The sequence below is a fragment of the Opisthocomus hoazin genome, chromosome 9 (assembly GCF_030867145.1).
Source record: "Opisthocomus hoazin isolate bOpiHoa1 chromosome 9, bOpiHoa1.hap1, whole genome shotgun sequence".
Classification (NCBI taxonomy): Eukaryota; Metazoa; Chordata; class Aves; order Opisthocomiformes; family Opisthocomidae; genus Opisthocomus; species Opisthocomus hoazin.
The window spans coordinates 30951506-30964485 of NC_134422.1; the positions used below are offsets into that span (position 1 = coordinate 30951506).

At 38.7% G+C, this 12980-nt stretch overlaps 1 protein-coding gene across 10 annotated transcripts in view; it reads right to left on the minus strand.

Moving 5' to 3' along the window:
- CARF (calcium responsive transcription factor) overlaps window positions 1-12980 on the minus strand; it is a 37664-nt gene that overhangs the window by 4766 nt on the left and 19918 nt on the right. For 8 of the 10 annotated variants that reach the window (XM_075431169.1, XM_075431168.1, XM_075431173.1 and 5 more), the window contains 8 exons: window positions 12438-12558; window positions 11376-11519; window positions 10711-10938; window positions 10159-10321; window positions 9101-9176; window positions 5557-5687; window positions 4001-4364; window positions 1033-1729 (listed from right to left, as the gene is read on the minus strand). In XM_075431169.1, the coding sequence (XP_075287284.1) occupies window positions 1611-1729; window positions 4001-4364; window positions 5557-5687; window positions 9101-9176; window positions 10159-10321; window positions 10711-10938; window positions 11376-11519; window positions 12438-12558 (1346 nt within the window). In that variant the 3' untranslated portion in view covers window positions 1033-1610. Of the gene's footprint in view, window positions 1-1032; window positions 1730-2625; window positions 2715-4000; window positions 4365-5556; window positions 5688-9100; window positions 9177-10158; window positions 10322-10710; window positions 10939-11375; window positions 11520-12437; window positions 12559-12980 lie in introns of those variants that run through there. The other 2 variants (XM_075431166.1, XM_075431171.1) reach the window with 2 other exon arrangements.

The window sequence follows — 12980 nt, forward strand, 5'->3', positions numbered from 1 at the left end:
GATGTTTGCGAATGCCCTGAATGTATGTTAGCAAACTTTACAATTTAAAAATGTTAATCCTTATGTTCATATAATACTCCTAACATTTTCTCCTCTACACAAATGAGCCTGTTTTTTGGGGGAGTTGCTTTGGTTTTGGCTTTTTTTGTTGTTTTGTTTCTTCTTTTTTTTAAGTCTGATAAAGAGTAAGTCCTCAGATTGCACTCTTGTACAGCATGTAGAAAAAACTCCCTAATTTTACGGTAAAGTGCTCAACCACTTAGTAGGAACTAATAACAGAACTGCTGATATTGCCGTATACAAAATCCTGTGAATGTTGCTCTAAGAATTCAACATCTGAAACAAACAATATTATTGTTTAACTTGATATTTATGTTGGCACCAGTTTCATTTCATTTGCTGTTTTAAATGGATCCCTAGTTATTTGTAGGTGTATTTTTTTCTTAAAGAAATATGTCTGTCACAGATTACACAACTCCATGCTTGTCACTTATTGAGGCTTTGGCTTAAATATTGCTAAAAGATACTTCTTTATCATATTCATTTTTTTAAAGATTCCTGGTAATTATTTTAAGAAATATGGAGCACTTTAGTCCTAGAAGGTGTCACCATTGAAAAAGATGAGTTTGTTTTCTGAATGTTTTAGTGACAGCACACTTGCACATATTGCTTGGATTTACATTACTTGCTTTCTTTTCTTGGGCCTCTCTTTGTTAGTAATGTATCCATAGCCCTACATAAGGAACAGCAGCAGGTTAAAACATATTTATCTGAGCTGACAGCGTAAGTGCATAAATCAAAAGGTAGATAAGCTGAAATGGCAGTATCAATCATTTTCATGAGACAAGACTCCTGCATTTAGTTGTTAGGACCAACTGCTAATACAGTACCACTGCAAAGGCTGCATGCTGCAACAAGCCTCATTATAAAGCCACGACATAAGTTTGAAGATGTCCAAGTTGCAAACATTCACTGTTATAATTCACACTCTTTTCTTCACCATACAATCTTACATTCACCTGGCAACCTCACCTTTCTCCTCTCCTTGATCTTCACACCATTAACATTATGATCAGGTTAAAGCTGCATTTTCTTAAGCATCTGTGTCCTTCACCACTTTCAAATTCAGCATCTTGGACCTTAATTCTGTCACAAAACCATTGCTGTATTGATGCTCTCTGCTGTTGGATTCTGTGGTCTTGTAGCTGGCAGATTCTATGGTCTCAGTAGCGCCGTAAAAGTCAAGGGTCTCAAGGAGAAAAGCAAACCCAGCATTGTGATCCACATTCTAAAGCTAAGGAATTCAATTGTGGAAGACCTTCAGAAATGTTAACCAAAATCTGCCATGTGGATAGCATCCAAATTACTCAGAACTTGAAATAGAAGAGAGAAGGTCGTGTTCCACAGGGCAACTGATCAAACTGGAATTGGCAGTGAGCCACATCAGTCATAAAGTAAAACAGTTGACTGTCAGAACTAGTGTAAAATATGCCTAGTCTGAATGTCACAACACAACTTAAAAAGAATGGCATTACTTTGAGAGCACCCGCCTTTCCTTCCAAGACATTTAGAGTTCTCCGATTTGAAAAATCCTTCCAGGCTTCACAGATTTAAACAGGTGAGGAACTACAGCAGTCTCTGATTTTATCTGGCTCCATAGACAATGCTTTTTCTCTTGGCTCTTGTTTAACTTGGCTCACACAGGTAACACCCTCTGTATTTTCTTCAGCTTAAAAACAGAACAAAACAAACATTGAATTTCACACTCCACCAATAACGCTTCAGCCCAATAACTGCATGCATCTAAAAGTAAAATATTTCATAAACTGAAGCTAAGAGGTAAGGCATTTGTGAAATTAACAGCTGTTTACATTGACAGCCAGTTATGTCATCTACTGTGTTATGAGACTTTGCAAGTTGACACAAATTTACGGCAGTAAGGGCCCTCTCAAGTTAGAATATTTAAAACATTTTATAAAAAAAATTTTGGAGGTATAAAATTAATCTTACACAAAATATCTTTCCTCTTTCCCAAGGAAAAATAAAACTACCATCTTTTTTTTTTTCTTTTTAGGGGGAATGGAGGAATAGAGGTGCCATTGTTGAAAAAATTAACTGTAAAGCATGTTGTTTTAGAGAATGACTTACACTTCAGGCATGATCGGCCACTTCTCAATGACTGCACATACATTTTCAGCAGGAAAAAGCTTATTCTTAAATCAGCACTTGGACAACAGAAAATCCAGAACAGGAGAAAAAAAATCTTGAAATACACACTGACTGAACTGCTAAGTTCAAGTATATGGTGTTTCCTCCAGATAAACTCTGTAACATTATTCCCTCTTCAGTCTAGACTATTTTTTGTCCTCCTGCTCTCCAGACACAGAACTTGTCTGGGGGGGAAGGGGGGGGGGCAACTCTTTACATAACTTAGGAATGGCACCAATATTCTCAGAATTTCCAAATTCAGGCTGATGATGATAGATTGAGACCTTGAGCAGAAAAAAAAAAAGGAAATCCCAAAGGAACAGTGAGTTTAGTCCTTGCAGTTAAGTATTTTACTACATTTCTTTTTGTGTAAACTAGTATTTCTTTAAAAACCCACTTACAACATTCATCACTTACAAAAATTTTTGAGAGGCATCTAGATTGAACACGAGTTAAACAACTGCATGAAGAGGTGCACTTGATAACCTCTTTGAAATTCTTTTACCCTGAATGAAAACAGAACTTCTCAGATTAGTCAAATTACATTATAAAAGGGAAAACAACCAGTTACACGAACATTTGAGTACAGCAGGCAGAAAATCCCTTACATTTAACTTTGAAAATACTGCCACAGTAAAATATCCCAATATTACTTTAACACGTATGAATTTGAGTACATTTCCTCATGTACCCTTTATTTCCTTTCTATTTCTTCATGTGGTCTTGTATTCCCATTTTCAGAATATTACAGAATTTAGCGCAGATTAAGTTTTGCTGATCTGCAAAAGTCATCAGGGCATATGAAGATTTGCTATGGCATTACAAAGGTGTAGGCTATGATCTAGCACATCTTTACTTACATGTTCCTGCTTTTTTAGAAGTCATCGATAACCAGGAAAGTAATATAGAAATAATAAAGCATTTCACAGCTCACATTTCAGACTCTCAGGAAAGTCAAAAGGACATGTTGCACTGATCTATATACGATCCCTATCTAACAGGTTTTCTTCACCAAGAATGAAAACTCATTCTTTGGGAACACAAGCTTTCATTCCCGATCAGGTTCCATGGCTGACAATTCAAAGACTGTATCGACATATGATAAAAATGCTTTTAAGGAGCCTTCTATTTTGGTAAAGAGAAAGTTATTTATGGTGTTTATTGTGTATTTTTTAAAAAGTATTTTCAAACAGAAGTTTGACATTCCAAGCAATTACATACAACTCCAACTAATCACTTCTAAAGCACATTCATGACTACAGGATCCCAGTAAAAGTTTATTTAAAAAAACCCAGAAATCTGCTGAGATGGTGCAAAGAAAGAAGTCATCAAAACCCCCCCATTTCTTTCCAAACAATTCTAACTAGATTCAATATTGGTTATTTTCTATTCTTATTTTTCCTTTGAAAAAATTATTTTGACGATCATGATTTTACCTAAATATTAGAATTTCTGGCAAAAATACTGCGTTCATCAAATAAGGTGGTATTTAGTCAAAGAAAGTGACAAGCAGTTTAACTAAGAAGTCATCCTTTTACAGCAAAAACTAAGTTGTGGGGTTTTTTTGTTGTTGTTTGTTTGGGGTGTTGGTTTGTTTTGGTTTGTTTGTGGGTTGTTTTTTTTCTTTCCCAGTCAGCATGCTTTCACAATAAAAACTAATTAGAATCAGTTGAAAGAAGTCTATGCTGGAGTTTCCCATTATCAACACTTTTCTCGCCTTCCATCAAGACACACAGAATAAAATCCACCGTATTTTCTATATTTACATATTACTGGGGAGACTGCAACTTACTAAGTGCTGGATGGCTGTCCACAATCCGTACTGGAATAGTCTGCACATCTTCCAAGAGAATCTGACGGACTCCTTCTCGGCTTCTGGAGTCATCTACACCTCCAACGGCTACCAACTGGCCCATGGTGATCAGATTCTGATCAGAGCCAGGCGGAGTCCCAAAAGCAGAGGCAGCAGTGCTATGCTGTATTAGGCCAGCACCTACTTGCAGACTATGTTCCTGACTAAGTACTAGAGAATGGTCAGTTATTGCACTCCCTATGGAATCCAGGAGACTTGCAGGGCTGGGAGGGGAATGGTTATTTACAGCTATCAGGGCTGTTGATCCATTTGTGGAAGTAAAAGTTGACTGCAGCTGTAATCCCTGTGAAAGAGAAGGCGTAAGAACTAACACACAAGTATTTACACCAGGAGGAATTTGCATTTAATGGCACTCATTTTGCAGAGCTGAAACTGGATAGCTTCTGACTTCCTATACATCATCTCTTTTGAACAGTCAATCCCAGCAATCCTAAGCTAAAGTTCTATTAGAAAACAATTAGGACAATGGTGTCCAGCAGCATCTAGAAGACTACTGCTATGTTTTAACCTGGCAGCTGGCAACTAAGCACCAGACAGCCGCTCACTCAACCCTCCCCTTCCCCCTCAGCTGGATGGGGAGGAGAATTGGACGAAAGGTAAAACTTGTGGGTTTTAACAACTAAAAACATCAGTATTATCAATATCCTTCTCCTGTTAAATCCAAAACAGCTACTGAAAGGAAAATTAACTCTATGCCAGCCAAAACCAGGACAACTACTTAATGACCATAAAGCTCTAATTTTGGACCAATACTCAGTTTCAAACCATTCCCCAATACTGCCCATTCCCACAAGAGGTGGGCACTAAAAGCTAAGCACACTGCTTTAAAAAAAAACAAACGAGCATAATGTGGAGCCAGGCTGCCTTCAGAAAGAGAGGGAAACAGCAAGTAGAACAGCACCTTACTGCAGACTGTATTTCTAGGGAAGAGATCATGCATTTCATTGGGGTTCAGGGAGTATGAAGGTAGCTTTTCAAAGAAGTAGTTAGGGAAGAAGGCTAAGAGAACCAGCTTTGAAGGGAGAAGAGCTTTAGAAGAAGCTCTTTTAGCATGACATTCATATCCCCACTCTTCAGCCTTTCAACCTCTAAGTTTACAGATCTGAGCTGCGAGCAGTTTTAGGATTTTAACATTTTTTCTTCAGAGGCTGGAGGAGGATTTAAAAGGAGTAAGTAAGACTGACTTATCTCCCCTCAGTTTTGCAACATTTTCATTATGAAGTGACTGGACCATGTGGAAAATGAGTAGGTGCTTGGTTTGAGGCAGAAGCCCACTACCTTCATCTTCTTGGTTTTGCCTTCACAAAAGACCCTAACTTCAAAGCATCAAAAGACGGCAGTGGGATCCCTTGCACCACAGCTACATGATAGTCAGCGTTTGGGATCATTAGCTAAGAGGGAACTTGCTGTTCTCAGCTCGCCTTCAGCATTCCCAGAGCAGAACATTTATCTTGCTGTAAACGACTTGACTGTACCTGAAGCTGTGCAAATATCTTCGGCTGAAGTGAAGAGAGTGAAGACAACAGCTGAGCTGTTCCTGGTAGCAAGGACTCCCCGCTCTGCTTGCATTCTGTTTTGCTGACAACTGACTCCCCTGCTGAGCTCCCTACAGTACCACAAAGAGGAAGCAGACAGTGATGACAAATTTCTTCTTCGCATTTAAAAGTCCCCCCTGTGAGCTGAAGAAACCCCTTCAATCTCAACATAGACATATAGAAGACATGTACATACACATATGCTGTTCTCTGTGCAGAAGAACTTGGATGCTAAAGAAAAAAGGCTAGGTATGAGACAAAGACAATACTGTAGGAAGACTGTAGGTGCCTCAGAGCTAAAAAAGAAGCAGCAATAGATCGATTTTGGAGAGCAAAGTAATTGAAACCTACCCCATGCTTTGAATTTCTAGTTGTAACATAAAGGCTGAAACATTTCGTTCAAAGCGGCAATCAAATAATTTGACAATACATACACCTCAGTAAGGGCTCAATAATAGGCATCAAAAGACAGCGTTGTCTTCCAAAACAAAAATCTACACAGGAAATCCTCTAAGTCTCACCACTCCCTTCCAAACATGTTTGTAGAATTAGGATAACTTCTATGCAATATCACACCAAAAGTTCATTTATCTGGAGGCCTTTCAGCCTACAGATTACATCACATCCTCAAAATTCTAATTTAGTGCAAGAATTACGGACTTAATTTCCTGAAGACTTGTAAAAATTGAGATTCACTCGTAGCAATTTCTGCAAGAAAACTTCCCATGGGATCATTCCATTTCCTGTTTGAGCCACCCAGAATATTCTGTACAAGATTTATCCAGACATAAGTAGATATTGCTTAGCCTCTTATTTCACAGTTTCACTGCTATAACTGTAAAAGAAAAGCTTGCCCTGTGCATGTAAATAAATGTATATATGGGTACTTTATCTCACTTGTCATTATACTTCATAGAAGATGTAAAAGGGAACACATTTAAGTTTGACAATTACAGTGATTATTACACAGAGAAAGCTGTATTACATGGAGAGATGGAGTTCTGCACAACAAGAACACAAACAGCTGAGTTAACTTCTGTTACTGTTTGATATCTCAAATGTAAATTTGTCCCTACTCGGCACAAGTTGAAATGAAAAAAAATGTACACAAACAGTAGTTCCAAAAGTCACTGTTGTTTTTCTTTGCTACCATTTCACATACATTAATGAGAGCTGATTTTTTCCAAAGTCAGGCTTCCTTCTTTGCTTCGGCTTGTTAAGACAACTATAAACAAGTGTTTGCAATATGTATAAAGACATACCCGCATATTTAAGGGGAGACAAGATATGCCGGAATTAGAATATCTGCTTATATTCACTGAACTGGTGCACATGTGCAGAAAACTAAATAAATCTAACTCTCTAGCTTGCTTTAAAACTCAGTATGCCACTGGATGGATGTTTACACATTTGATAGGCTACTTTGCCTTAGAAAATTATCTGAAAAGACAAAACAAGAATTGGTCTTCCTGAACCTTCTCCAGCATTCAGACAGTTCATACCAAAAGTCAGATCTGAATAGAGTGCAGCAGAGATGTTGAAGGCACAACTATTCTGTCTCGCTCCATAAAAGTGCAGTAATGGAAACATAGACATGCAAGCTTAAGCACACTAAGTCTCTTCCTATTGCAAAAACCTTTTTTCCTAAAAAACATGACTTCTTTAAAAAAAGAGGGACACTATTCAAACTGAGCCTAAAAATCTACCTCTTGTTCTCTGACAGTTGTTAGCACTGAAATTCTTACCCTAAGAGCACCAAGCATATATTACGCTTTTCAGTTCAAATTGATCCATTGTAGCAACAGCTAAAATAAGCATTAAAAAAATCCCAAACAAAACAAAGCCCACCATTGGCCTTTTTATAAACTGTAAATGCATTGGTATATACGGAACTGCTCCACATAAATCAGGTTCACTAAGTCAGTTAAAACAAATCACGCAGTGAGCCAAACCTCCAGGGGTTTAACCTTCCTGCTACAACAAAGATAAGAAATACATCAAGGAGGGACAGGCCAAAGAGGAAAGAAACCCAAACACATCAGGAGTTCTTCAGGCAAAAACCACAGTGGAGGATAACTGTCAACACAAGTAAATTTTTAAACATGACAATTATGGCAGTGCTCCTTTGGTCCCTGTAGACTTCTCTATCAGGTGTCCAGAACAAAAAGTACCCACAACCATGTTCCAGTTAAATCAGGAAACGAGCTGGCAGTGCCACTGAGATTAAAAACACCTAAGAAGTCTGCACCATGATCTTAATGTATGCAAACAATTAGGCTCTTCCACCTTGCTGCAATCATATCCCTGCTAATGGCCAACAGCTTTTCTGATGAGTTGCACATCAAACCTATTAAACAAGGGATGGCAACAGCATCCACAGACATGCAGGAAAGTTCTTTCGGTGTCACACTAGACAAATCCTTGAAACCTAGGGAAAAGGGCAGAATAAGCTCGTTTTAAATTTATTATCAGCTTCCACAACCTAGCGGAGCATCTCAGCCTATGTGTAATTCTAACTATGTGGGTATCAAGTAGATCTAGTTACAAACACCTGTATTTTGTTTTAATACATTTTCTGAAGTTGAAGTTACAGTAGGAGGAACCCACTTTCAACAAAGGAAAAATAGTATAACTAGCATCTTCAAAAAAACAGACCTTTGACCATGAACGCATAAACCCAAGCTTCTACAGAAATCTACAGTCTGGTTTTGCAGCCAAGTGGGAGGAAGTTTAATACTTTGTTAGGTGGCTCAGCAGTCACTGGGACGAGATGCTCCTTTGGCTTCACACATTAGTAACGAAGTTACACCACACAAAGAACAGAAGAAACATATCTCACAGCCCTGCTGCCACTAAACGTCCATGTTTCTATTTTTATTCTAAGCATTAAGGAAACTGGAAAAGAGTGCTCTCAATTCTGACAACTGAAATACAGCATTCATTGTTCAGGGCCTGATCCTAGCAGCGGAACTCATCAAGCCAATGATTTTGAGAGAAGCAGGAATCCAATACGCATTAAAGTCCCTTTAAGCAAGATGTTTAAGCATGTGTGAAGTACAAACCATCAAGAAACTCAAGTATCCAGTTGGCTCTTGGTATTGTGTGCCCTGAAAGATCTATCTGCCCAGTGCGAATTTACTTCTGTTTACACAGGTGTTAACAGCACCTTCATCCAAGGCAAAATGTTCCTTCCAACTAATCATCCTGCTAAAATCCTCAATTGCTTGAGGATGCTAAATAAAAGCCAAATTTATAATTTTCATACTTCTGCCAACCCCATCATGACTACACATATTCTTCCATACAGGCATTCAAATAGTTTTAAAAAAGTATGCCAAAACAGACACACCAAAATAATCCTTCTTAAGTTCAGCCAAGTGACAGAACATGACAGCAACCTTTCTGGAAGGAAACTGAACTTCTGTGACATAGCTAATAAAACAAATCACATTTGGAGACAGCTAAATTATTAACGCAGTCCTACCATCTGAAGGTGGTGACGCAAATGTAACAGTCACTGTTTCTGTGAGAACATTCCCACTGTCTGTGGTCCACTGCAGCTGGAAAGAAAAATATCTCAGTTCTCACAAAGAGTGCAAGTTTGTCTACTACATGAACAAAGGCTCAATACAGGACCCATAGGAAAACAGTGTCTAAAACTACCTTTTCTTAGTTTCTTATAACTATGTATTTTGGGAGCTCAAGGTTTACAAAAAAAAAAACAAACCTGTAAAAGATTTTTTTAATGTGCACAGTACCAGGAAGGCTGTCTACTCATGACAGTTCAAAGACTTTAAACAGAAAACAGTCAAACTATTTGGCTAACTAACAAGTATCACCTGCTCACTTGGGCCAAGAGCAGTGTAGGGAGAGGGAAAAGGCTGATGACACAGCATGATTTAACAGGACATTTTGTCAAAGCTGATTTTAAATCAGCAATTCCTTAACAGTCAGCCTCATAATTGGGAAAATTATGATCACTGTGCATCCCTTATTACTCAACAGATTGTAGAAAATTAAGGAACATGTAAGAGTTACTGAGCAGTCTGAAGTATCTAGTTCACACTTACTTCACTTGCTATAAGGTCCATTTATTAATATTTACACATTCAAAATGTGCAAGCCCTAATTCAGACTGCACCTGAGACATATTTCATCCCCATTTTTCAGACACAGAAAAGTGGTAGCAACTTCCCCAAAACACAGACAATGACAAAGCCATGAATAAAATTTTCTGTCACGTGACAATTTTTCTACACCACATGGCTTCCAGTTCAGTCATCACAAAGTGATAGTATTGTATAATTTGCCAATCAACTAATAGCAATTTAATTCTGATAAAATCAATATTGAATAAGGTCATAAGGTTTTATTCACATTTAATCCAATCTTGCTCAGCCAGAGATTCCACTGAAAATATTGCTGCTGAAATATAAAGTCATAGAGAATTTTGGATGAAATACAGCTAAGTGGTAAAAACTAAAAATAAGATTTCCAATATTTAACTCCAAAAATTAGAAAGACACACAAAGGCCAACATACTGTTTCTGGGATACTTTCTGAATTATACACCATCTCGCCATTCCTCAGGGATTTCTGCACTTCATGAATGTGGTTCTTGATGTCATTCACAGTGGGGAAGAAGGACAGGTTATGTCTTTCTGGCACTTCATCAGGCTTGAATAATTCTCTTTCCACATACTTTCTGTCACATGTTAAAGGATATTAAAATATGCATATTTAAAATACATTGTGCTATTTCCCTCTGTTATAGACACTACTACCTCCTCCCTCTCATTGTTGCAATGACAAGACAAGATCAAGCTAGATGATCTTCTGACCCCATTCTTGGTGCATCTGCTACAGAGTTTGGAATTTAAAATTCCCATTTGTTCAACTAACTACAAAGAGGACAGTACAACCTACAACGAAATGGAAAGAGAAGACAAAAAGCTAGGAAAAACAGATTCTCATGACATATGGGAAAGATCTTCAGTAACGCACCAGCACTGTCATTTAGTTGCAAACCAGATGAACCAAATGCAAAAGTATATACAGCACCACAAGCTGAGAGCGTGCCAGACAGTTCTGTACCTTAGTTGCTTCCTCACTGCATAAACTTGCTCTATTCCCTGAGACACCAGTTCTCGGATCTTGTCTGCCACTTGAGGATGAAGTCGGGAGGGCAGAGTACAGTTCTCATCTCTAACAACTTCCTCCTCAGGAGAAGACAGAGAAAAATGGGACGGTGAAGATGGGAGGCAGGAAGTTTCCATTTCATGATACTGGTGGGCTTGCTGAGTGGGTAACTGTATATACCACCTGGCAAGAAGGAAAGAGTTTCCACACACAATTCTCAAGCAAAGGCAAAAAAACAGTCTCTTGATAATCACAAACAACCTAGATAGAGTGACTTAAGTTTTTACAGCCCCTGAGTTGGAAGATACTGTCTTTCAGAGCTCAGGGCCCTCTCGCATCTTTCAATGCAAAATAAACCATCTCAAACCCCCAAATAATACAACTATTTCTATCTACTGCTTGAAAACATTTGCTGAAGTTCCACAGCGTGGTGCTGAACACATTTAGCAAACTAAATACTCCAGAGCCACAGAAGTGTGGCTGTACTGACACTGTGGGACTTTTTACTAATGATATTAAGCAAGAGCCTTAATAAAGTGCCTGAGTAAAAACAAGGGCAAACCAAGCAAATTATCTCTTTTTTGCTTCATTCGTCAAGGTAAAGAAAGTGGAATCTTCACCTGAGGACACCACCAGCACCTATCAAGTTCTTCTTCAGCATGTTGAATGCTTTCTCCTGCTCCATTCTTATAATTTTCTTGTCAATTTTAGGGTCAGTAGGAACTCTGTACCGTGGAAACTTCTGAATCTTTTTAATATAGATCCTTCCAAGGGGCGGGGGGAATGAAAAAACAAAACAAAACAATCTCCTTCAGTATACTTTGTCCTCAGTGGCAAAGCAAAAACTTCACCTACTTCGTATCAGTATAGCAAAGTTCAAGCAGAGTGTTGCAGGGTGTGAGGAGCTTCTAAGAGAACTACAGAATTGTTAAGGACACATCAACAAAGACGGATGCAGATGGATATAGATAGACATACTTCTGTTCCAGTCTGGAAGCCAATTTTCAGAGCTATTCTGCACCTCAGCTAAAATCCTCTGTCCCTCAGTACAGTAAAAGCACAACACCACTGCTGAACAGGCTGTAGTTCACCCAGTTTGAAGCCAGAATTGAGCACACACATACCTTACTGTAAGTGTCCAAGAAAACACACTTTTAGCTCAGTAAAAACTGAATAAGCACCCAGGAGGATGCTCAAGGACAAGAAAAAAAAAATTAGTGTTGGATAAGGAGAAGTCCCCAGTGAAGAAGCAGAACTAACTCCTTCAGCAAACAGGGCATCTACTAGATTAGGATGATTGACTGACATGAGTGCAATTAAAAGCTTGAAGGAAAAACAACAAATAAGATGACAAAGTTTTTGGACCAAAAATGGTCACTAAAGGACACCACAGTAACTACCTAACGCTCAGGTAGAGAATGATTCGCACTCATATTTGATATCCTGATGTACTGCTACTTTGCATCCAGGCAACCTATCAAATCTCAGTCTTACTCCGTTTACCAGGAGAGCATTTCCTCTTTCCCATTAAAAAAGTATCAACCTCAAGTTATCAAGAGATGAAGCTAACGGCTACAGTGCGTACCAGCTACCACCCCCGCACAGTACTCTGTCAAGTCTCACAGAAAGAACACTTTCTTAGGATGCAGAGTAGCTCTTCCAGCTTTATAGACAATTCTCACCTTGCTGGACAAGTGGCTTTGTACAGATGGCCAGAGGTGCTCTCCTGCTCACCACCTTTTTTGGGCTGGAACCCTTTCCTCCTTGGCCCGTATTGGCACTCCATTACAATGGCTCTGCTTCCTGGGAACAGAAAGTAATGCACTCTATTTATTCAAGCAACTGCTGAAGCTATTACAGTAAAACAGTAACTACAGAAAAGATGAGAGTTCTGAAACAGTTATTTCTGTTTACCATCAGACTCTTCAGGAGGCAGAACACTTAACTGTAGCAAGCATTCAAATACAGTGCAAATGCTTCTCTCACAGCATGTAAGGAACACAGAGCATTTTCAAAGCATTTCCCAAACCTACTACACTTCACAACACCCCCACAACTTATATGAAGGCAAAATACAGGATTCTGCCCTGTTGAATACCAATAGTTTACAAGGTGAGCAGCCTTGCAAGTTAACAAAGGAGCAGAATGCTGGTAATAAACATGAGAGAAGCAGCATCCCCAAAACAACTGAGAAAATGACAGCTGAAATGAAAGGTCAGCAGCTA